This window comes from Homalodisca vitripennis, chromosome 2 (genome assembly GCF_021130785.1).
Source record: "Homalodisca vitripennis isolate AUS2020 chromosome 2, UT_GWSS_2.1, whole genome shotgun sequence".
Lineage (NCBI taxonomy): Eukaryota > Metazoa > Arthropoda > Insecta > Hemiptera > Cicadellidae > Homalodisca > Homalodisca vitripennis.
In genome coordinates this window covers 60,865,001-60,891,781 of record NC_060208.1, presented here as the reverse complement: position 1 = coordinate 60,891,781, position 26,781 = coordinate 60,865,001, and the positions used below count along the sequence as shown (strand labels likewise).

The following is a 26,781-nucleotide window of genomic DNA, read 5'->3' as shown; positions in this document are numbered from 1 at the left end:
CTGTGATTTCACTCACCTTTACTACCTGTTACCTGCCGAAGCCACCGCGAACCAGGCTCCATACTCGAGGTACGTTTATACCTGTATAGTACTCGTATACTGACAAGTTGTCAGCTTTTATGAAATAACGAATGTCTGGGCGTCGCGGGCTCTTGCTCAGTGCTCTAACGCCTGTGAGGAATTATTTCCGACATGACATCTTTTTGATTGGGGTATTTCATTACCGCTCCTACCGTAAGAGTAGATATAATTTTGATTATTGAACAGGTGATGAAAAGTTAACATGTAGCTAGCCGAAAAAATGATATAGGTGATAACATGAGTTTGATTTCATGATACATTTTATTACTTTGTTTCTTAAAATACAAACGTTTGTTCTTAAATTAAATTAATAAATTTTTTAAGAGCGTTGTAAATTTTGTTTGTATCATGATTGTTTAGCTAAATAGAAACTATATTTATTATTATTCTTGTTATTTGGCTATTTTCCTTATATTTACTGAATCTTTTCCACGAATCACACTTAAAGATTTGAATGTTGTAATATACATTCATTGCTGTATCTGAGATTTAAAAGTGTATTTTAAAAACGCCATTAATTAGTACTTTCGTTTGGCTACTACAGTTATTTACACTGTTTCTTTTGTGAATTGAACTTCAAAATTAGATTATTTTCAACTTGGACTTGTTGTTGTATTGGATATTTTAAAGCGTTTGCAATCAGACTATGTGAATAATACTTTAATGTTGTTGTATATACTGAGAAGTATTCATGAAGTGTTTTTTACATTTTTTGGATGCGAGTTCACTCAACAGTTATAGGTAAGTGAACGTATACATCGTTTTTGGTCCAAGAGGCAACAATTACAATTGAAATGAAGGCAACTTGATTGGCTTTTTAGGATATCACTAAACATTTCTCTTTTCAATAAAGTACTGGCGTAAAAACATATGTGAAGTGGGTTTGGAAATATGTTATGGGACAATGAAGAAATCCTAGCAGTTTAAAGTTAAAACTATTTATACTACAAAGATCCCAATCAAAACTACTTCTGAAAATAGATCGAGGTCCTTGGTTTGCTTCGGAATAAAACTTTCCACCAAGATCTGCAGATCAACTATATTGAAAACAAGATTTCCTACCTCAGTTGGAAATACCTCACTTAACCAGCTATCAATTTGTTTCTTATTGTTATAGCTCATTTGATTCTAAAATGAAGGTCTTAAAAAAGGTAATCTAATTTACAGAATATACATAATTATGGGAACTCTGGTGGTCCATGAGGACACTGAGTTTAATTTTCAACTACTTTTTTCTGATTGGTCAAGAGGATTTAGTTCAACTTGTGATTGGATAGCGAAGGTTCTAGTAGCTTCTGCTGTATTCTAGAAAGAATTTCTATAGGTGTCGGATATCGTGGGTTGGAAAAGTGATTATGTCCTCTTATTCGTTTCGGGATCGACCGAGGTTGAGTGATCGTATACGTGGGAAGTCGGGTGATGAATTATTCAAAGAACTGAGAAAAGAATTGGATCAAGATAGGACATCGTTTTTTGACATCCCATCTTCAAATTGGGGATCTTCTACCGGCTCATCTTTTCCAAGAGTAAGTAGAAATAAAAATCAGAAAATTCAAAATAGGCTAGGTTATGAATACTAAGCTTATCACAACGCGATATTTAACCTCAGTTTTGCATCACGATTAGAAATCAAATAATGTTTTGTGTCTAAAGTAGGTCATTGTGAGCAGTATAGTATAGATTACAAGGGTCAGTTTCTGACTATTATCTCAACTAGACCTAATGTTGAGTTAAGCCAAGGAGACTCAAGTTCTAACCCAATTTATGTTTTTCTATTTTAAATACAAAACAAATAGAACATTTAGGTCTATTCATTGACTTTGCTATTTCCTTTGAAACAATCATGCAACTGTATTTACTGTTACTGGAATACACATACATTGTTTTAGAATCTCTAAAAATCCCTGTTTGGCCAATCTATAAACAGTAGCTGCAGTATAGTAAGCGGCTACCATCACAATTAAATAAGGTTACCAATTTACTAGTAATAATTTATTTGTAAGTAAAATTGGTTGTATGGAATTTGAGTAATGGCCACAAGTACAGTGGTGATATGCATGTGTTATTCTGTCAGACATGTTTATCCTTCAAAATAGTAAAAAGTAACTAAATATTACTCTTTTGTTTGTTACTTTTTATAAATACACATAGACTAGTTTTTATTAATTATTTAACTATTACTTTTTAGATGTAAAACAGCCGAACTAAATCATACTTGATTAGAGATACCCATAAAGTTATTCAGTTTGACATTTTGATTTCTATAGTTTATATAAGATAATCATGAATAGCGATAAGGTCGTAGTGGTGGCCACTTATTATACTGTAGCCCAAGCTGTTCTTATCACTGTTGGGACAGTAGATATTCAGTAAGGTACCAGTAAGATTAAACGCCGGGGCGGCAAATCACAAATTTGACGTTACCAACGTATTCTGCTCACCCTCCTGAACAAAAAATATATATAGTACTAGGGGGTGCAAATGACAAATAACATGATTTTAGGGGGTATATTGATAAGTGGTAAAGTTTCTAATGTTTTAATGTTCAGTTTGTGTGCTGTGTCTGGATAATCTGTTTACTTGAATATTATCTGCGGCCGGGACTGATAGCAGCCTGATAGCATACCTGTTATCTGAGTTGTCCGGGGCATAGGTCAGTTCTACACAAGATATCGTGTTCAGTAGGTCGGATTGAGTGAGTGAGTTTACAATGATGAATCAACCATCCACTAGTTCAACCAACCCTAGTGAATTGTGTGTGTCGGAGTGTTTCGTAGGGCACGTAAAGAGCTTACGTTTTGACCGAAACGAAATTATCTCTTTTTTAATAGAACAGGGCATTTTTAAAAATGAGTGTATTTGTTCGTCGTGCGGTCGAGTGGTGTTTTTAAACCGGGAGACTGTGTCGTTTCGTTGTGATAGACCACTTTTTTGTTGCTGCTGTTTAGCTATATCCGCCAACACACTAATGGTAAGTGTTCTCTGTTAATGTCCATCTATATATTTGAGTTTTTTCATTTTTCATGATTTATTTAGTTTTTAAACTTTACATAATTGCCTTTGCATTACATTTCAATTTATATTTTTGATCAGCCCCTCTAGAATTTTATATTTTACTGATAGGTACTATCTCGAGGGATGTTTTTCTTTTATTGACATCAGCGCGGGGCAGCACCGAAGGTGCTGCCGAAGCCCGCGCTGATGGCCGGAGGCACTCGTAATTAATTTTTTTCTCGAAATTAAGAAAAAAAACATTATTAATTTTGAACAAAATTCTGCTCATTTCTGTAATTTCTCATTTACGTTTGCAAAGATGGCGGCGCAACCGATGACGTCATCACGAGGTTCAATCATTGGCCACAAAAGGTCACGTGACGCTAGACGTGGATGTAGAACATGGAGATATTACTGGAAAGTTATTTAATTTTTTATTTTCTAGAACTTCGTTATTTCTCATTTCCACCCCATCAAACCTTATACTTTTTTTTATATAGGACGATTCCAATAAGTTAAGAACGCAAAACTCGTATTTTTCCGCCCCGGCGGTTAATATGATAATTACCTTCAGTAATGTTAAAATTAAAAAGTGTTTGTTCCAGTTCAAATTATTTGTTGATTTTTTTTGGAAAGTACGTAAAAAGTGTTAAGGATAACAGTTTGAATGAATAAAGTGATGAAATACTTAACAAACAAATTCCTATACAAGGGAGTAAATCCCTCGTTGTAAGGAATTTTTTTTATCTCTTCATCTTTCTCAAAATACTTAATAATAAAAAAAAAAAAATTAAATCAACAAAGATTTTAAGTGGGTCTTGTAAACTAGAACCATACAAATGGGTTTTTAAAAGTTCCTGGAATAGCTCTGCTGTGGGCGGGTTTTGTCAGTACAAACTTCTGCTGCTAGGTTTTGGTAGCGCAACTCATTGCCATTTCAGTGCCACCTGGATCATCAACATAGCTTGTGCTGTTTTTCTGCTAGGACGGTTTTTGTTGATGTTTTGAGCTGTTTTTCTTTTTTATGATTGCAAGTTTGAGTGAACAGGGTGTGCTGTGAAATATTGTTTTTGCGCTCAGTAAAAATGCTGTTTAAACTGTTTTAATGTTAGGATCAGTTTCAAGTTGTTCATTTTCAATAATAACATATTTCAACTGGATGTTCTTTTTGATTGGTAGTCAGAATGCAAGACACAAACTTGGCAGAGACCCTTCTCATTCCCAAATCTTCAGATAAAATTCGCTGAACCGAGCTCAAAAATGACCCACTAATCTCTGACTTTTGATCAAGGGTCTGTCGACGGTCTAAAATCACAATTTATTCCAATTTTCTGATCATTTTCATCAATTTATGGACATCCAGAACGAGGCTTGTCATCAATTCATATATTTTTAAACCGAAAAAACCACTTGTACACTTAGTCAGTAGTCAATAGTCAAATATTTATTGCGGATACAAGTTTGTTTGTATAGCAAACATCAAATATCTAATAATTTTTACACACATATGCCACTTTGAACTCTCATTTCTACATACATTTTGACACTCACTCTGCTCCATCACTGCCAATTTTCTCCCACCTCAATTCGAGAGTGTCTTCGGATTGAGCGGTCTCCCAGTTACACGCCATAAACTTGTTCATGCTATAAAATGCGTTTGACACTAGAAAGGGTTTCAAACTAGTTCTAAATGTTTTAAGCGTAGGCGAATTTTGAATTTCATTTGGCAAGCTGTTGGTGAGATGAACCTTTGTCTGTGAGATCAAACTTTCATGAACTACTGTCCTGTACCTCTCAGTTCAGTAGTTTTCTCTGCCTCTTGTCTTGTAGGAGTGAACATCCCGTCCATTGGTCAAGGTACATTTAAATATACATTATGACGTGATTTCTAAAATATAAAGACTTGGCAGAGTCAACAGTTGCAATCTTTTGAAAATTGGCCTGCATGACTCTCTTAATTTTTATGATGTGTTTCGCTTGTTTTTGAAGCTTGAACACTATCAAAAATTGGTTATTTGCACATGCATCCTGTAGCAATAGTTCGTAGATGAGATGTGGATAGATCAAGCCATAATAAGCCATCATCATAACCTGAGTAGGGCATTATGTAGCTTGAAACCTCAAAACATGAATGCCTGAGTGGAGCAAACATAATCGATATGAACATTCCATATCAAACCTTGATCAAGGTCAATTCCAAAGAATTTCGAGGAACAGACCTCTTCTAGTATGGCCTCATCCAATATGATGGCCGGGCCATATTTGCAATCTATTGAACGCAAAGAAAAATTTACAACCATTGGATTTTGAAGAATTCGATTTTAAATTGAGGCTGTAAAAATGCTAGACACGACTGTTTAATCCAACAAAGGCCTTTTGTTCTTGAATTAATTTTGTAGTTTCATTACAACAAAAAGTTGTATCATCCGCATACTGCACGATTCTTCTTCCATGTGGTAGTCCTCCATGTGTTAGTGATTATTCTATGTCATTGACATAGAGCAGGAAGAAATAATGCTGAGAATGGATCCTTGAAGGACTCCATAAATAATTTTCATTAAATTAGAATGGTTTGAAATTTGGACAACTTGAGATCTTTGACTTAAAAATTAACTAAACCACAAGAGAGGCACGCCTTGGATGCCATGGAACCTCAATTTCTCAAGCAGCGTATATGGTCAACACAATCGAATGCTTTAGATTAACCGAGAAACACATTTAATGTGTGATTTCAACTTTTTTGCCCCTCTACAATCATCTCCACAAGACTCACAACTGTGTCTATCGTCAATTTGGCCTTTCTGAATCCAAATTGTTCGTTTTACAGCTGATTGTATTTTTTTAGAAACTGTAGTATTCGTATATAAAAAAGCTTTTCAAATATTTTGCTTAATACTGGTAAAATTGAGACAAGCCAATAATTATTGATGAGTGTGGAGGTTGTTTTTTTTTTTTTACTGGGAGTGCGGGGTAACACATGTGTGAAATGACAGATTAACTAATACAGTCAAAGGTCTCACAATATGCTTGGAACATTGCTTGATGAGCCACATTGACATTAAAGTAGTATCATTGGGCTTTTTCGATGGAAGCTGAATGATTCTATCCACCTCTTTCTCAACAACAGGTGTCCAGGACTATTGAGGTTACTGGACTTTATCTTTTAATGGGGTTTCCTTGATGTGCTGATGAATGAGGGCCCTACTCACAGGCTACAGTTGAAAAAAAACTTGTTAAATTTATTTACCACCTCAGTTTTATCATCCACAATTTGATCTCCAATTTTAATTTGGACTTTTTTTAATCTTTGACTTTATTGTTAATAATGCCCCAAATGATTTTTGAAATATTTTTGGAAGAGTAAAATAAAAGAGGAAATTACTTGGGAACATATAGTGGTATCTTTGTAGGCTATGTTCTACATTGGAACAGTTCCAATGTAATTTTTACTTAGCAAAACAAAATTTTACAGATGTGCACTGTTCACTCAAACTTGCCATTGTAAAAAAGGAAAGAAGTTTTTTTTCCGACGATTGAAGCACATAACAACAACAGCAAAACTATCAGAATAATAGAACAAGCCAGTTTGACGATCCAGGTGGAACTGAAATGATGATGAGTTGCGCTACCAATACCTAGCAGCAGAAGTTTGCATCGCAATAACCCTGTCCACAGCAGAGCTATTCTGGGAACTTTTGGTTGCCCTCTCATATAGATATTCACTAGCAGTTATCGGCAACAAAATCTAAACATGTAGTTTACTTAGTAAAATCACAAATGAAGTAATATGATGGAACCATATGATTTAAAAAAAATAGTTATGCTTCAGATGTACATATTATAAATCACGGATCAGTGCTCTACAGTGGTTCTAGAAAATATTGAAATAAGAAGGGTTTGTTAATATTAAGCTTACTCTTCGCTTTCAAGACTAAATGTAAACGAATTGGAAATAGTGCTATAATTAATTAAACATATAGTTTTACTATTATAAAGCAATATTTATTGATAACAGTTTATAACATTTAATAGGTTCGTTCAAACTAATATATACAAATTAATCGTTAAATGTGTTGCTAAGTGTTAATCTTGAGAAGGCTGGAGCAATTTAGCTAGTTTTTTTTATATTTATTGAAGTCTAATGAGGGTTTCGATAAAGAGAAAAATAGGATATGTTTTGCAGTATGTGTATAAGAATTTGGGAAAATAATTAATATTTACAAAAAGTAACTTCAAATCAACTGACATAAACAGCTGTGGTCACTCATCTGAAGTCCATCAAAGATTTTAGATAATATTAACACATACACGATGACGTGTATCCCATCGGGTACACGCGATCTTTCACAACTTTTGTTGTGTACCCAATTGGGTACACACTGCGATGTCGTAAAGTGCATTGTGCACCTGATGGGGGCTTATGTTGCTATGTAGTTCCTTATTGCGTTTTTATTGATAGCCTGTCTTGGTGGTTTGTTAAACGTGATCCCACACTTAAATAAATATCTTAGACTATCGTATACCCCATCTGGCGCACGATTGCTTAATTTTTTAGGTACCCCTTGAAGTACCAACGTAGAAATATCGATTAATTACGGGTTTTTGTCATTATTATTGCAAAATTTGATGACAAATAAAAATATTCGGAAATAAGCAGTTTTCATGAATGTGTTCAATACAGTACTTGATCAGTAGTGTAAACAGAGATGGCAAGGACAAATTTAGTAACTAATTCTTAACTGGTAGGCTATTATATTGCACCAATGACGAAGTTCAACTATCTGATACATTAAAAATATTATTTAAATGCTGTTATGAAACCCACCTGAATGAAAAAACTTGTGAATCTTTGCATATCAGGTACCAAAGTAGGTTAGCTTCCTTGACATTGTGTATGCAATTTTTACAGTGTCTTAGGTAAAGGCTATGGACACAAACGTGCCTATGCTTTCCTAGATTACAATCCAAAAAATAATAAATCTTCTATCACACAAAACTTACGATGAATAATTATATTTAAATCTTAAATTAACTTAGTTTTAATCATTTTCCACTCTTTCCCTTATACCAAAGCCGAACACAAGCACCGAAAGTTGATACTTTAAGACCTAAGAATTTATCTTTTCAAGCTTATGTGTTACATTTTCTTGATCATGGTAAAAAAAGAAAATCAATGATAGGACCAGAAATATTGTATCAGAAGTAAACTTTTTAAAATTTTAAGTCAGTTTTTGATATATATACATTAAATTGTATAAATGGCAATAGCCTTATTTAATTTCAATAAACATTGAATCACAAAAAGTACTTGCTCCGCCGGGAGTCGAACCCGGATCTCTCACTTGCCGGGTGAATGTGCTACCATTACACCACAGAGCGCTTACTTTTTCCGATTCAATTATTTTGTATTTGTCCGTATCTGTCACATATGCGTTTAAATTAATAATTTAAATAAATAAAGATTTAAATAAATAAATATATATATATATATATATATATATATATATATATATATATATTATCTTAGCTGGAATAACAATGTACACTCTGTGGAACAGTAAATAAACTACACTGGAAATAAATTTAAAAGGCTGCAATAGATATTTTTGACCGCTGTAACTTTTTAGTCACATGTAAGTATACACATTTCCTTCATCAAGAAAGGCCAATTCAAATGCAGGGGTACTAAGAAAGTCCATGTAAAATGTCAGTAAAATCATTCTAGATTTTATGTGGTTGAATAACACACACACACAGGTTAAGTGTTAGAGAGGGCTTCTTAGCCCTAACTTCGCCTGGTAAAATAAGACATGCTTTACTTTTTTTTTTTTTACACACATGAACACACAGACAGACAATACAATAGTATTGATTATATACAGTAGATCAGTGGTTAAAGAATAAACAATTTTTGTAAAGATCTCAGTAGTGAATGTTGTGCCACTTTGACAATTTAATATTATTTATAATATGTCTTAACACTGAAAAGATTAGAAATAAAAAAAAATATTTTATACATGGCATCTTCTTCATTTGAAAATAAACATGATTTAGAGTTACTAAAAATAATGTTCAGTTTTGTATGTAAGTCACAATAATAAAATATTTTCATTAATTATGCAAGTAATATTAGTTCTCAACAGGTTTGAGTTATTTATGAGTCAATTTCACAGAGACTATATTGTCATAAAAAAATATTTGTAGTCGTAAAAAATTTAAGGCGTTGGTTCTGGTCTAAAAAGTTATATTACAAATAATACAAATACAAATATACAATATTATTGTGTAAATAAACAAAACTTTCTGAACAATAACTCTGTTTTTATTACAGCTTCACAATTTGTAGTCCACTAGATGGTTTAAAAAAATATCAATTACATGTTTGTTAAATTCTCAATATACAAAATATTTGATTTTGGAATGCAACAGCTCTAGCTAATATACATTTTCCTGAAGTCTCTGGTAGTATCGAAACGGCACAGCACTAAACCTATTGTATCAATGAAGAAAATAGTTTGGCATAGATAGTTTAACATTTTTTTAGCATTTATTATTTTAACAGTAATACTAATATAGTTTTTTTTTTGTAAAACTGTCTAAGGGGATAAGGTCACTGTTAGCACAGTATTGCGTCTGGTGCAAGGCTACACCTCTGTGCCAAGTGCTTGATTGCAACTGCACTCCTTGCGGAATGCAATCGGTGGTATTTTTAAGGTAAAGCCTGGGACGTGAGCCAGCACTTTGAGTTGCAGTTACAGTGTTTCGGTCAGTCAACAGTAAAAAACTACAAGTTCCTTCTATAGGCTTTTGTTATTAGGTAATTTCAACAATATGTTTTATTGATATAGGTAACAAAGAATTTCTAATAACAAGTTTAACATATCCAAGAGCAACTCTTAAAGGTAATCTAAAATTGTTAAAAAGATATTGAAAAACAACTTAAAAATGAAATATTGGGTTTTGAATTTCAGTTTATAAACATTTAATAATTACTATAATGTAGAATAATTTGATTCATATCTATGTTTGAAGGTTATAAATATACAAAGTGTTTATTTTTATATCGTTCCATGTCTGTGGTGTGTAGAATGGCAGATATTTTGAAATATTCTTATTTGTTAAACGATTATTCACAAGGAAACTTAAAACAGAATTTTTTAATTTAAAATCACAATTACTTATCAGTCCTCTAAATTGACAGTCTGTGTATTCTGATTGTATTTTGAAGCTTGTACAGAACAATGAAACATTGAGCTATTTTTAGCCAAATAATTGATCTTTGTTCGATGATACTTATTTAATTAGTATTTATATGTCTAAAATTTCAACCTAAGTAATGTAGCTAGTTGGAAATTGATTTCTTTGTTAGGGGAACTTTGTATTGATTTCACAAAAAAGTAGGTTCTGAACTCAGTCTACTCCTGGGCTATCAATGGAATAGCAAAGTTGTCATAATTTAGCACCATACATTCTTTCATTAATTTGGTAATAGCCCCTTTTGATATACTGTTTCATAACCTCTTCAACGTACATCACGTCAATCTTGTAAACCAAAAATGTTGCTTAGATCAATTCAAACATATGAAGATGTAAAAAAATCATAAATTTAAAACACAAAATAAATCAAAAAGTATTTTTAACATAGTTAATTGCTAAGATAAGACACTCTTAAAGGCACAACAAAGTTCAAAGCTGTTACTTCAGCGCTTTATCAATCTGAAAATGTGTTCTTTTCTCAGATGATAGACAATAGGAAAAAGTTGGTACTTTAAAAATGGTGGTAAAAAAAGTCTTCTGTTTGATATCTTCTGTCATGCATGTTTCTTCCTTTTAATTTTAATATTATAGCATACAGAACACTTGTTCTTTGTGTTCCACTATAAATTTGATGTGTATATAAATCTTAAATATCTGAATATTAAAAAATGTGGTACAACAGATTCCACACGAAAGAGCATTTTTCTGTTAAGGTTGCACTATTGCTGCGGGTTATTTTGAAATATTCCCGTTGATACAAAATTTCCATATTTACTCTTCTCAAACCTACAGGAAAGGGTGCTATCTATATAGCACACAGTTGTTCCGGTGATGCATCTCTGGAACTGCACTTGGTATGGTGGGAGTTAATCTTAAATATGGATTTTTCATCTCTTTATGGACTGTTGAGGTGCTATATTTTTCCTTTCAGAAAAGTATATGGCAACTATCTCATTCTGAAATTCTGAAGTAAGATGTAAGAGTTTTCTAAATATCCTTAATGAGTGTGTCAAATACACCTATTTTCCAGTCAAACCTGTTTTCTTTTGGCCTCTGAAAAGTTTACTGCATGTAGATATGTCCTTTCGTCATGTGATCTACAAAATATAGTCTGAACACAGTTCTTATTCTTTGTATTATATTTACATTATAAAAGTTCTTAGGTGGTGAAATACTTTAATATAATAACAAGAGTTTCATTTATAATGATCTAATAGTATTTATTTTCTTATTACTGAGTCATCGTGTTGTAAGTTTTTATAGACTCTATGGAAATTTTCCTAAATCTAGTTACTCAATATGTCACTCAGAACTTTCTTGGTATTTTTTCTATCTAGTCTTAATTTATTATACATATTGTGTGTTTGTGTTTTAAGACCTTTCTGTCCAAAATAATAACATTGTAAAGTAAATGGTTTGAACAGTAAATATTGGGAAGACAATATTAGTTATTATAGCAAAATGTTATGAAAAAAACAGAATTTTCTGGATTGATTATTAAACAAGATTGATAAAATGACAAACTTGTGAATTTCTTAGCTTTAAAAATAGTATGAGATTTTAAATACAGCATGCATGTATTTTATTTACATTGGTTTGTGGAATACATATTTTGTATGTTTTTGTTGTTGTTTATTTTTGGAATAAATTGGTGTTTATTTCATTGGTTTGTATGTATTGTCAGTAGTATTGAATAGCCAGATTTATTTTGTAATATTCCACCATTACTGTTATGTATAAAATTTAAATGTAAAAATAACAACTGTAGCATATACACTTGCTAAACTCCTAAAAGAAATACCTATTTCAAGATAAACACATATCATCTATAGTGTTTATTAGCCTACAGAGGGAAATGTAAGGAGAAATGTCAGTTAATGTTAGCTAGAAGAGAAGCGCCGTCCGCCTTCACTGTTTTGCTTTGAGAATTTGACGGCCAGGCTAAAGATAGCCAGGGTGGAGCGAGAGAGAGCTCAAATGTTTTTCACTGCGCAGATTAGTTACAAGTTATGAAATTCCGTTGCCGTCTCACTCAATGTTCTGTCTGTGACATTGGATTCGTTCTTTCTTCTTATTTGTTTTTATTACATCGTAAGTAATTAAATAGTTGAGCCTTCTCGATTAGGAAGCGTATTCAAGGATTTTTTTAGAAGAAGTGTGTATTGTTAATTTAATTTGTATTTAGTGCTTATGTTGTCATGTCAGCTGATATGACAAAGCATGTATTATTTCATTTTCATTGCTGATAGTATCTTAGCTCTTTTCTTTTTTTTAGTCTTTGCTATTTTTCAACTCTCACAAGCTTACAATTTCTTTTCTTGAAAAACATACTCATGTATATTTTTATACATTAAAGAGGTATTATCATTAATATTTAGGACCTTAAAATACTATGTATAGAATGGTATATGAAGTTACAATTAAGTTAAATAAAATACATATGGTAGGTCTCTTAAACTAGTACAAATTGCACCTCTTTTTTTCTTAAAGGCCATCTGTCTATATAAAATCAGTAGGTATCAATAAGTGATGAGTTTTGTTATTTGATGTTGTATCTCTATTTAACAGAATAATTAGTTTTAATTCAAACATTTGTAAGTAATAATATTAAAACCTCAAGTAAAACTTATGTTGTAATGATGTTCAGCATTGTCATAAAAAATATTATATTTATTTTTGAATACTTAACATAAATTTTAAAACAGAACTGTGTAGGCTGAAATTAAATGAACTGGCTGGCTCTATTATCTTTTATCACATTAGGTTACTCGAATTGGTATTAATACTAGACTTGAAGAATGCATTGGGGACAAAATATATTATGATATTGCATTATTCAAGGTTCTTTATTACCTGATGAAACTGATACAGGTGTTTGGTCAGTTTGCATGACTTTGCCTTTACCTGGGTTTTTATTCTGTTTTTAGTGACCTTGACTTTGTATTCCTCTTTTTGCTATTTATTAATTACAACTTTTTCATTATTTGATTGGCTTATTTGGCAACTAAATTTTAATTGTTCAAGTAACCTTTGCTTCTTAAACATAAAAATTCAAGTCTAAGCATCACTAGTTTAATAATGCTAATTGTTCTAAACACCTCACCTATCATTACATTTAATGAAGAACTTGGTTTATCTCATGAAAACTTTTGGAATAATTGAAATTTTTTTTAGTTGATAATTCATGATGGTCAGAAAATCTAATCCTAATAGGATAAATTTTGAGAACTGTTTCTGGGACTGTTTCAATTTTTTCTTTCTTTTCAGTATATGATCAGATTTTAAAAGATTAGACTTGCATACATATTTCTTTACTTTTTGATTTTTGGACTTTTCAAATAAATCATATGAAGAATTATTGCATTTATATCCTTTTTAATGTACAATAAAGGAGAAGAAGAGTGTTACAATTTGAATGTAAAGGCATCTTTTTTCATTGGAGTAATACCAAAGTTTAGTTTATATAAAAAAACTCCCATTGTTATAGAATTGTCTTACAAGTTTAGTTTTCTTTAATTGATTAAGTGTTTAGTAGAAGCTTAGTTCTTGATGCCGAAATCCGGTTTTTTCAACTACAAACCAGATAAATAAATAGACTAGCTATAGACGAGTAGCAAGTGAAGCCAGGCCTGTGTTACCAATAAGCTTGAAGAGGAAATGCATGAGTCATATACTACAGAGCATCATGCCTCACTATTTCACTAATATAACTTATGTAAATTATTACAGTATACAATTTTGTGTTCACTTCAACAAGGGTAGTTCTTTTTTTTTCAGAAAGAATAGTAACAAATTTGTTGTATTTTTCATAATTTATGTAAAAAGCAACTATTTGTTTTAAATTTTTAGTCTAGTTTGATGTATTTTATGTATATAATACATTACAACTATAGTTAAAATTTAGTTTCAATAGTATTTATTTTAAATTTAACAGACAAATTTAATTTAGAAAAATTCTGTGTAGAAGACTTAATGGGCTAATTTAATATATGCGCTATACTGGCTATGTCGCATTGTGATTTGGCCTGAGTAGCTGACTCAAGCATGGTGACAGACCACTTTCAGTCTCATTTATAGCCAACTACACAGCGCATGATAACATGAAAGGGTAACAATTTTTTATTTAGATATTTTTCAACAACTATTTGTTGATAATTATTGCCTGACCAAATAAACATTTTCTAACAGAACTTGTTGGTAAGAAACAGTTTTGGTAATAATAAAGTTTTATTATTAATGTTTATATTTGATTCTAATAAAAATAGAAAGTAAAGCTAGTTGTAATAAATTCATTTTGTAGTATTAATTTAAAAACTAAAAATAATATAATGATATAATATAACATAGACATCTCAAATCACAACTAACCTTTTATTTTTCTTGTCATCTATTTAAACAAAAAACTAACAAAACATACAGTCGGTTTCCCCAGTAAAGGTATATCAATTCACTGGACTACATAGGCCACATGCTGTTTAGTAACACTTATTAGCTAAGATTAGCTTGAATGTGTCACAGTTATGCAATGTATGTATGTAAGACCCATCACTACTCCTGCCCTAAAGGATCTATACAGGCAACGTTTTTAAACTGCTGTACATTACCTGTCCAGCATATAACATGTCTAAAACTTAATCTGATTCTATTCTCAGTAACACATAATGAGAGTTATAAGGCACTACACTCGTAAGGCATCTATGCAGTCAACATGTTTAAACTATTGTACAATTCCTGTCTAGCATGTCTAAAATTAAAAGTAACTCTATACTCTGTGATACCTAATGAGAGTCATTACTACTCCCGCCGTAAGGGATCTATGCACTCAATATGTTTAATCTACTGTACAATTCCTGTCTAGCATGTCTAAAATTAAAAGTAACTCTGTACTCTGTGATACCTAATGAGAGTCATTACTACTCCCGCCGTAAGGGATCTATGCACTCAATATGTTTAATCTACTGTACAATTCCTGTCTAGCATGTCCAAAATTAAAAGTAACTGTATACTCTGTGACACCTAATGAGAGTCATTACTACTCCCGCCGTAAGGGATCTATGCACTCAATATGTTTAATCTACTGTACAATTCCTGTCTAGCATGTCTAAAATTAAAAGTAACTCTATACTCTGTGACACCTAATGAGAGTCATTACTACTCCCGCCGTAAGGGATCTATGCACTCAATATGTTTAATCTACTGTACAATTCCTGTCTAGCATGTCTAAAATTAAAAGTAACTCTGTACTCTGTGATACCTAATGAGAGTCATTACTACTCCCGCCGTAAGGGATCTATGCACTCAATATGTTTAATCTACTGTACAATTCCTGTCTAGCATGTCTAAAATTAAAAGTAACTCTATACTCTGTGATACCTAATGAGAGTCATTACTACTCCCGCCGTAAGGGATCTATGCACTCAATATGTTTAATCTACTGTACAATTCCTGTCTAGCATGTCTAAAATTAAAAGTAACTCTATACTCTGTGATACCTAATGAGAGTCATTACTACTCCCGCCGTAAGGGATCTATGCACTCAATATGTTTAATCTACTGTACAATTCCTGTCTAGCATGTCTAAAATTCAATGTAACTCTATACTCTGTGATACCTAATGAGAGTCATTACTACTCGTTGTAAAGCATCTATGCAGTCAACATGTTTAAACTACTGTACAATTCCTGTCTAGCATGTCTAAAATTCAATGTAACTCTATACTCTGTGATACCTAATGAGAATCATTACTACCTCGTTGTAAAGCATCTATGCAGTCAACATGTTTAAACTACTGTACAATTCTTGTCTAGCATGTCTAAAATTCAATGTAACTCTATACTCTGTGATACCTAATGAGAATCATTACTACCTCGTTGTAAAGCATCTATGCAGTCAACATATTTAAACTACTGTACAATTCTTGTCTAGCATGTCTAAAATTCAATGTAACTCTATACTCTGTGATACCTAATGAGAATCATTACTACCTCGTTGTAAAGCATCTATGCAGTCAACATGTTTAAACTACTGTACAATTCCTGTCTAGCATGTCTAAAATTCAATGTAACTCTATACTCTGTGACACCTAATGAGAATCATTACTACCTCGTTGTAAAGCATCTATGCAGTCAACATGTTTAAACTACTGTACAATTCTTGTCTAGCATGTCTAAAATTCAATGTAACTCTATACTCTGTGACACCTAATGAGAGTCATTACTACTCCCGCTGTAAGGGATCTATGCACTCAACATGTTTAAACTACTGTACAATTCCTGTCTAGCATGTCTAAAATTCAATGTAACTCTATACTCTGTGACACCTAATGAGAGTCATTACTACTCCCGCTGTAAGGCATCTATGCAGTCAATATGTTTAAACTACTGTACAATTCCTGTCTAGCATGTCTAAAATTCAATGTAACTCTATACTCTGTGATACCTAATGAGAATCATTACTACTCCCTCGTTGTAAAGCATCTATGCAGTCAACATGTTTAAACTACTGTACAATTCTTGTCTAGCATGTCTAAAATTCAATGTAACTCTATACTCTGTGATACCTAATGAGAATCATTACTACCTCGTTGTAAAGCATCTATGCAGTCAACATGTTTAAACTACTGTACAATTCTTGTCTAGCATGTCTAAAATTCAATGTAACTCTATACTCTGTGATACCTAATGAGAATCATTACTACCTCGTTGTAAAGCATCTATGCAGTCAACATGTTTAAACTACTGTACAATTCTTGTCTAGCATGTCTAAAATTCAATGTAACTCTATACTCTGTGATACCTAATGAGAATCATTACTACTCCCGTTGTAAAGGGATCTATGCAGTCAACATGTTTAAACTACTGTACAATTCCTGTCTAGCATGTCTAAAATTCAATGTAACTCTATACTCTGTGATACCTAATGAGAATCATTACTACCTCGTTGTAAAGCATCTATGCAGTCAACATGTTTAAACTACTGTACAATTCTTGTCTAGCATGTCTAAAATTCAATGTAACTCTATACTCTGTGACACCTAATGAGAGTCATTACTACTCCCGCCATAAGGGATCTATGCACTCAATATGTTTAAACTACTGTACAATTCCTGTCTAGCATGTCTAAAATTCAATGTAACTGTATACTCTGTGACACCTAATAGAGTCATTACTACACTCCCGCCGTATGGGATCTATGCACTCAACATGTTTAAACTACTGTACAATTCTTGTCTAGCATGTCTAAAATTCAATGTAACTGTATACTCTGTGACACCTAATGAGAATCATTACTACCTCGTTGTAAAGGCATCTATGCAGTCAACATGTTTAAACTATGTACAATTCTTGTCTAGCATGTCTAAAATTCAATGTAACTCTATACTCTGTGATACCTAATGAGAATCATTACTACCTCGTTGTAAAGCATCTATGCAGTCAACATGTTTAAACTACTGTACAATTCTTGTCTAGCATGTCTAAAATTCAATGTAACTCTATACTCTGTGATACCTAATGAGAATCATTACTACCTCGTTGTAAAGCATCTATGCAGTCAACATGTTTAAACTACTGTACAATTCCTTGTCTAGCATGTCTAAAATTCAATGTAACTCTATACTCTGTGATACCTAATAAGAGTCATTACTACTCCCGCCGTATGGGATCTATGCACTCAATATGTTTAAACTACTGTACAATTCCTGTCTAGCATGTCTAAAAATTCAATGCAACTGTATACTGTGATACCTAATGAAAATCATTACTACTCCCGCTGTAAGGGATCTATGCACTCAATATGTTTAAACTACTGTACAATTCCTGTCTAGCATGTCTAAAATTCAATGTAACTCTATACTCTGTGACACCTAATGAGAGTCATTACTACTCCCGCCATAAAGGCATCAATATGTCTAAAATTCAATGTAACCCTATACTCTGTGATACCTAATGAGAGTCATTACTACTCCCGACGTAAGGCATCTATGCAGTCAACATGTATAAACTACTGTATAATTCCTGTCTAGCATGTCTAAAATTCAATGTAACTCTATACTCTGTGATACCTAATGAGAATCATTACTACCTCGTTGTAAAGCATCTATGCAGTCAACATGTTTAAACTACTGTACAATTCTTGTCTAGCATGTCTAAAATTCAATGTAACTCTATACTCTGTGATACCTAATGAGAATCATTACTACCTCGTTGTAAAGCATCTATGCAGTCAACATATTTAAACTACTGTACTATTCTTGTCTAGCATGTCTAAAATTCAATGTAACTCTATACTCTGTGATACCTAATGAGAATCATTACTACCTCGTTGTAAAGCATCTATGCAGTCAACATGTTTAAACTACTATACAATTCTTGTCTAGCATGTCTAAAATTCAATGTAACTCTATACTCTGTGATACCTAATGAGAATCATTACTACCTCGTTGTAAAGCATCTATGCAGTCAACATGTTTAAACTACTGTACAATTCTTGTCTAGCATGTCTAAAATTCAATGTAACTCTATACTCTGTGATACCTAATGAGAATCATTACTACTCCCGCCGTATGGGCATCTATGCAGTCAATATGTTTAAACTACTGTACAATTCCTGTCTAGCATGTCTAAAATTCAATGCAACTCTATACTCTGTGATACCTAATGAGAATCATTACTACCTCGTTGTGAAGCATCTAAGCAGTGAACATGTTTAAAACTACTGTACAATTCTTGTCTAGCATGTCTAAAATTCAATGGAACTGTATACTCTGTGACACCTAATGAGAGTTATTACTACTCCCGCCATAAAGGCATCAATATGTTTAAACTACTGTACAATTCCTGTCTAGCATGTCTAAAATTCAATGTAAATCTATACTCTGTGACACCTAATGAGAGTCATTACTACTCCCGCCGTAACGGATCTATGCACTCAATATGTGTAATCTACTGTACAATTCCTGTCTAGCATGTCTAAAATTCAATGTAACTCTATACTCTGTGACACCTAATGAGAGTCATTACTACTCCCTCGCCATAAAGGCATCAATATGTTTAAACTACTGTACAATTCCTGTCTAGCATGTCTAAAATTCAATGTAACTCTATACTCTGTGACACCTAATGAGAGTCACCTTGTACTCAACTCAACAATATGCAGTCAACATATTTAAACCATTGTACAATTCCTGTCTAGCATGTCTAATATTCAATGTAACTCTATACTCTGTGACACCTAATGAGAGTCATTACTACTCCTGCCGTAAGGGATCTATGTAGTCAACATGTTTAAACTATTGTACAATTCCTGTCTAGCATTTTTAAAATTCAATATTATTTTATACTCAGTTACAAATAATGAGGACTGTTACTACACTATATTTTGGAACTACCTTTTATTTTAATAAGTATTGTAATATAATTTTCATATCAACATTGTTATTTGAGTTTATTACAAGTTATTTTTATCATTGTTATTGTTTCCAATTAACCCATAACAGTCTAGTGTAGCCATGTGGACACAGAAGTACATGCAGTACTTACATGGAACATGGCAATGAACAACATAAATCTTGGCTGTGACTGGTCTTAAATCAAAAGTCTGAAGACTTATTATTTATTACTTTTACTAGAATTGATAATAACATACATAATATATACTTTAATCCTCTGTCTGCCATATATCTTAATTGCACCAACTTGTACAGTAGAAATTGTTTCAATGTGGTTTGCATTGGTTTTCCTACAAATGAACTCAAAATTTGTATTTGTTACCAAAATGTAAACATCTAACAAGTTTCAAATAAAAATAAGTGTAATAAATATATCTCTCATAACTACTTGAAGTTTAGCAGCTAAATGTTATGCCATGTTTGTGTTTTCTTAATAATAGTTTTGTAAAGCATGGTTCTCACTCCATATATAATTTTGGTACAGATCTGTAAACAACTGTATAATACTGTAGATAATTTTTTCTGAATTATCTGTTTTTCTTAATTAACATTCTTGTTTATTTATAAAAATAGTGATGGTATACTTGAAATATAGTGTTTTTTATTTTATATTGTAGTATTGTATTTATTTTACATCACATTGTCACATATTTTCCAAAATGCCTGCAAATTTATGAAAAATAAGCTATTAATACATGCATGACAGGAGGAAGATAGTCACTGTACTCATAGGGTTGATGGAACTTTCTAAGAAACACAGTCATCCTTAGATAATAACAGGTTATTCCTGTTTCAGCAAAGGCAATAAGGCAACAATGTTGGTTCAAATAAAGAAATGATCCTTGTTAACCTTTCAAATCATCCTCATCAAAAACAAACTTTAAAAATTTAAGGATAATTCACGCTATACTAAACTCAAAATTACACATACTTTGTATATCATTCATTCCAAACACTTTGACCATTATTTTTTCATAACAAAGTTTTCAAAATGCCACCATTATTAATATAATAAACAAAAACAGTAGGTAGTGTAAAGGACATAAACATATTAGTTTATGTTCTTTACACTCCTAGTTTGCCATTGAGTTAGTAATAAAATATAATTAATATTGGTCCAATTGCAGAGAACAATATCTAACATTACCAAATGACAGATAGTCAACCAAGGCTTTGTTGGCTTCTGATAAGCTAATTAAACACTGATAAGATAAGCAGTGCTAACAGATTAGTTCAGAAATGAAATTCTGTCCCAAATTAGACAATGTAAAGTTAAAGTTTCTAGAATCCTGTTCTATTAAATTCTGTAGACATGAAAAATTAGTTTTCAATCAATATTTGCACCAGCAATATAAAAACTGTGTTTAAATAAACCACAATCTTCCAAAAATAAAAAAGAAACATGTTTAGTCAAGAATGCACAAATTATAAATTGTATTGAGAACAGTGTCACATAACTCAAATCGTTTATATCTGGAAATTTGAAATAACTACCTAGTTTATTGTAGCAATAAGAAAAAAATGTTTTTTTTTTGTAATATGTCCTAAATACTTTACCAGTGTCAGGTAGCCTAGGGTCTAGGTGTACAGTTTACACCAATACAGATTATAAGGATTTATTTTCATATTTTATATATTTACTTAATGTTAACATACTTTTTATACAGAACGCTTTCTTTTAAATTCTGCTGCAGATTTTTGTAGTTCATATAATTTACTTGTAGTACTTGTACAAAAACTGTCTTATTAAGTGTTACATATAACACAATGAAGCTAATTAATATTTTAAAACATTTTGTTATACAATTTAGTGTTTTAAAAGAATTGAACTAAAATCTTTTATTGTTTAGTATTTGTTGTTTTTTTGTTATAATTCGCTTAAATTGTAAATGCGTAATTAATTTAAAATTCCCACTAAGTGGTGGCTGTCCGCTGAACTCTGTTATGATGTTTGTCTAAGATTTGGAAAAATTCTATTTTCAAATGCTTTACAACGTTAATAGTAACTTCCTTTGTTTATGATCTAAAATGCTTTTTTTGTATTATACATTTTCTTATTCAGATAGTTGGTTGTTCAGAAGATTTGCTGCATTTCAGATCAGATCAGTGTGAGCCTCCAGGTGTGAATTTCTAAAAGAGAAAGCTGAGGGCACATTTCAATAGTGGACTTGTTTCGACGTACTTGTAATTGAGATGAGGTCCACTTTCGGGTTTTCCCATAACACTTACGAACCCATACATTAAGAGTGGTAGGGTCTTCGACCCTTTGAAAAGAGAATGCTGTTAGTTTTTAATATATACCTTATTGTAAAATGAGTAACAAGACTTTACAGTTCTGATACTTTTGATATACTCTTGCCACATATTAAAGTAGACTGTTTAGTTTAGTGTTTTGTATGTTTTGTATGAATCAATAAAATTGTCATCACAAAAATGTACATAAATGTACCTTCCAAATGTCACTTGCTCACAGCTACAGGCCTACAGTGTCAAAGCACATAACTAAAACACTGTGTGTAACAGACTGTTATTTAAAGTTTGAAATCCAAATGTCACTTGCTCATAGGTACAGGCCTACAGTGTCAAAGCACATAACTAAAACACTGTGTGTAACAGACTGTTATTTAAAGTTTGAAATCCAAATGTCACTTGCTCATAGGTACAGGCCTACAGTGTCAAAGCACATAACTAAAACACTGTGTGTAACAGACTGTTATTTAAAGTTTGAAATCCAAATGTCACTTGCTCACAGCTACAGGCCTACAGTATCAAAGCACATAACTAAAACACTGTGTGTAACAGACTGTTATTTAAAGTTTGAAATCCAAATGTCACTTGCTCACAGCTACAGGCCTACAGTATCAAAGCACATAACTAAAACACTGTGTGTAACAGACTGTTATTTAAAGTTTGAAATCCAAATGTCACTTGCTCATAGGTACAGGCCTACAGTGTCAAAGCACATAACTAAAAACACTGTGTGTAACAGACTGTTATTTAAAGTTTGAAATCCAAATGTCACTTGCTCACAGCTACAGGCCTACAGTATCAAAGCACATAACTAAAACACTGTGTGTAACAGACTGTTATTTAAAGTTTGAAATCCAAATGTCACTTGCTCACAGCTACAGGCCTACAGTATCAAAGCACATAACTAAAACACTGTGTGTAACAGACTGTTATTTAAAGTTTGAAATCCAAATGTCACTTGCTCATAGGTACAGGCCTACAGTGTCAAAGCACATAACTAAAACACTGTGTGTAACAGACTGTTATTTAAAGTTTGAAATCCAAATGTCACTTGCTCATAGGTACAGGCCTACAGTGTCAAAGCACATAACTAAAACACTGTGTGTAACAGACTGTTATTTAAAGTTTGAAATCCAAATGTCACTTGCTCACAGGTACAGGCCTACAGTGTCAAAGCACATAACTAAAACACTGTGTGTAACAGATTGTTATTTAAAGTTTGAAATCCAAATGGTAGTAAGTAATCGGTGACAATATTTCTTTTGCTTTCGAAATGTGGAGCACTGTTATCAGTTGGCAGTGAATGATAAGAGGCAGTAACTTGACAAACCTTCATTAAAGAGGAAATCAGAGAGACAACAAAAACCCAATCATGGTTCATTCACTCATCCCAACTACTTTAACTGATCAGGCATTGGTTTAAAACACTTCATATCAGGCTTATTTATTTCCATTCAAGCAATTTTTCTTTTTGTTTTGTTTTTGTGTCCTATCATATCAATCCAATTTTTAAGAATCCACTGTGAAATTATATTTTGCATTGAATCAGCCCTTCTAACCATAGCTACATGGACTGTAACTGCTCTCAGAGCATTTAAATAGTATTATGAACGCAATCAATAAAACAAGATAGTGATTTTAGTTTTTTCCTGATTGTGCAAAAACAATTTAGAAGTTGTTGTACATCTATGTGTCCTGTATAACAAGTAACATATGGAAGCAATATAATTTATATTTTTGATGATATTAGATCCAGGGTTTTATCTGTGCTCTGCTTGTTGTTGTATGTCTTTTTTATCTATATAACATGCAACATTGGGAAGCAATATCGTAATAGTATTATAAATGTGAGTGTTGTTTGTTTTGCTTTCACATGTAAACTATGTAACCAATTGTACTGAAATTTTACATGGACATTCTTGATCCCTGGTATAAATATAGGCCTATACTTATTTCAAAATTTCCTCTAAACTATACTCCGCTAGTCTTTAAAGTAGCAAAAATCCCATCTTGGTTTCTAAAGTTATGAAATATTAATTAAAAGAGCCTGTAAAATGTAATCAACTGGTCTGACTAAACATTGTTTTATGTTAGCACATCCATATGTTGAATTAATTTAATCATTATTTTCAATTTGTTTACATTTATAGTGTGTAAATTCTCTAAGGAGTAATCATTAGATTTCACACCGTTTTTAGATTTCAGCGATTAGGTAAGTACTCGTCTACCTTACAAAATGTCCTAAAACATAAGATGGTCAGAATTTGTCTCCGAAGACTTCTTTTTAAGCAGTCAGCAAGAACTATGCTAGATGAATGTTTGCTGGGCTGTGCTTTTGAACTAATGTACCAATTCCAGCGCTAAAGGTTCTAAAATATTAAAAATATTTTTTATAGAAACCAGCACGTAAATAATTATTGTCATTGTTATTATATTTTTAACTGTACATTTTTAGAAAATATGAAGTATTATATTACAGGGTGTAAAAATTCCCGCACGGACTTAAGAATTTCCAAACATTACAGGTAAAGCAATAAAACTTGGTATATCATTACTACTGCACCTATAAATGTACCTACCATAACTACCATATTTTTGTCATGTCAGGGGATGGTCCGCAAGGAGTCAGAAGGAAATCTTAAATGAGAGCATAGGTCGAGTAGTACATAAAATTAAAGGTTTTTATTAGTGGAGTACAGTGCAGCAAATCCAACCTCAAAGGGTTCACTCTTTGAAAAATTATGCTTGTTTAAAGTTTGAAACATTTGCAATGTAGGTCATGTTATAGGTGGTTTAATATTCTTGTCTTGGCTCAAGTTGTGAAAGTAAAAGGAAAAGTGAAAGTACTTAGTAAATGAATACTGAACTTATGATATAGCTTTTAAGGTAGTTAGTGGCTATTTACATCCAATGGAGGATGATTTACAAGGAGTTCGACAAAAAAATTTTATGTAAGCGTAGATCAAAATGTACATTGTTTTAAAGTGTAATGTAAGATATACATCAAGTGAAGTCCAAAACCAAACCTAAAAATAATTTTATATTATATTAACTGATACCAGGTTTTCCCTTAAGCGTTAATCTCTACTAAAAACCCCCATATTATGATGTACATCTTGAGCTAAGCTTACAGTAAAAATGGTCCTTGTAGACCATTCTCCGTTGGATGTCTACTGCCTTAAAAAATATTTCTTAAAGTTCTGTATTAATTACTAAGTTTAACTTTCACAACTTGGGCCAAGACAAGAATATCAAACAGTCTAGAACAGGACCTATATTGTAAATGTTTCAAACTTTAAACCAGCATAAATTTTAAAGAGTGAACCCTTTGAGGTTGGATTTGGGGCTTTGTACTCTACTAATAAAGACCTTTAATTTGATGTACTAACTGGCCTATGCTCTCATTTAAGATTTCCTTCCAACTCCTTGCGTACCATCCCCTTGACGTGATAAAAAAATGGTAGTTACTTTAAAAAGTAAATTTATAGGCGCAGTACCAAGTTTTCTTGCTGTGCCTGTAATCGTTAGGGAGTTATCAAGCCAGTGCGGGGCTTTTTTTACACCCTGTATAAAAGACAAAGTTATTATCTTACTTTTACTATACATTTAAAGACTGTTATAAACCTCATCTTAAATGTCTTTTGACATAAGTAGGCTTCTCTGATATATATTTTCTTGATTAGGTAAAAAGGTAAAATCAACTATGGATCAAAAAATGCCAAGAACCAAGTAAATTCCAATGGCCGCCATAAATGTAAACTTTTGATGTATTTTCTTGAACGTGACAACAAGGGAAATTTAACATGCTGTTGGAAATATAATTCACTTGAATCAACAATATATACTTTGTACCAAAATGCTATTAGTTAGATTTTGTAATAAAGTAATTTTTGAATACACATTTTCGAATATCTTAAAAACAGGGGAAAATTTTTATATTTAAGATTTTTAGTTTAAAATATTCAAATGGTTGCACATTTAAAAAGATATTTTCCCAGTGTTAAATTATATAAGGAATCCCAATATTTGTGTGTGTATAAGTGTCAGAAATAATGAAGTCTTAAAATTTTCCTACAAAAATAATAATGAAATACATGGTGTACCTTAAGAAACTACACAGTTTACCGTCATACTGGGAAATGGCTGCTGTTTTGAAAAGTATGTAATACATATTTTTAAATGTTTCTAAAACAAGGAACGGTTTGTTATCTGGTTGTTGGTTTTCTATTACTGAAACGCTTTTGTTAATTGAATTCATTAACATGAGTATAGCGAGTTTTTGTTACAATAAAACTACAGAGAATAACGACAACATTGGAATTTCAGTTTACACATACAAGTATACACATAATATAATAAATTTAACCATAGCTGTGGCAATGGTTTCCATATATACTGGCAGTACTATTCCAATCTTATCACATTTTTTAACTAATTGTCCAATTGTAAACAAATACATATCAATTAGCTCAAAAAAGTTTGAAAAACGTATAATAATAATAACTTATTTCCATGAAAATAATGTGGTAAATATTCTGGTTTGTAACTGTTTTAACAGTGTTTTACACCAAGACTGTAAAATATACATTTTATAAACAATGCTGTGCTGATTCCAAAATAATAATAGTTTGGCGGTTATTTATCTCCAAAATTATAGTTTTAAATGGCTTCTTGTGTGGTTAAAACATTTCATAAACACTTAAATATTATAAAATAAATTATATAAATATTCAACAAATATTAGCAGATTC

At 31.9% G+C, this 26,781-nt stretch overlaps 1 protein-coding gene across 2 annotated transcripts in view; it reads left to right on the top strand.

The window, feature by feature from the left end:
• Nucleotides 1-1,357: 1,357 nt before the first annotated feature.
• LOC124354029 (BAG domain-containing protein Samui-like) overlaps nt 1,358-26,781 on the top strand; it is a 44,780-nt gene continuing 19,356 nt past the window's right edge. The window contains exon 1 of one of the 2 annotated variants that reach the window (XM_046804179.1): nt 1,358-1,607. In XM_046804179.1, coding sequence (XP_046660135.1) covers nt 1,437-1,607 — 171 coding nt within the window. In that variant the 5' untranslated portion in view covers nt 1,358-1,436. Of the gene's footprint in view, nt 1,608-12,289; nt 12,424-26,781 lie in introns of those variants that run through there. The other variant, XM_046804182.1, reaches the window with a different exon arrangement.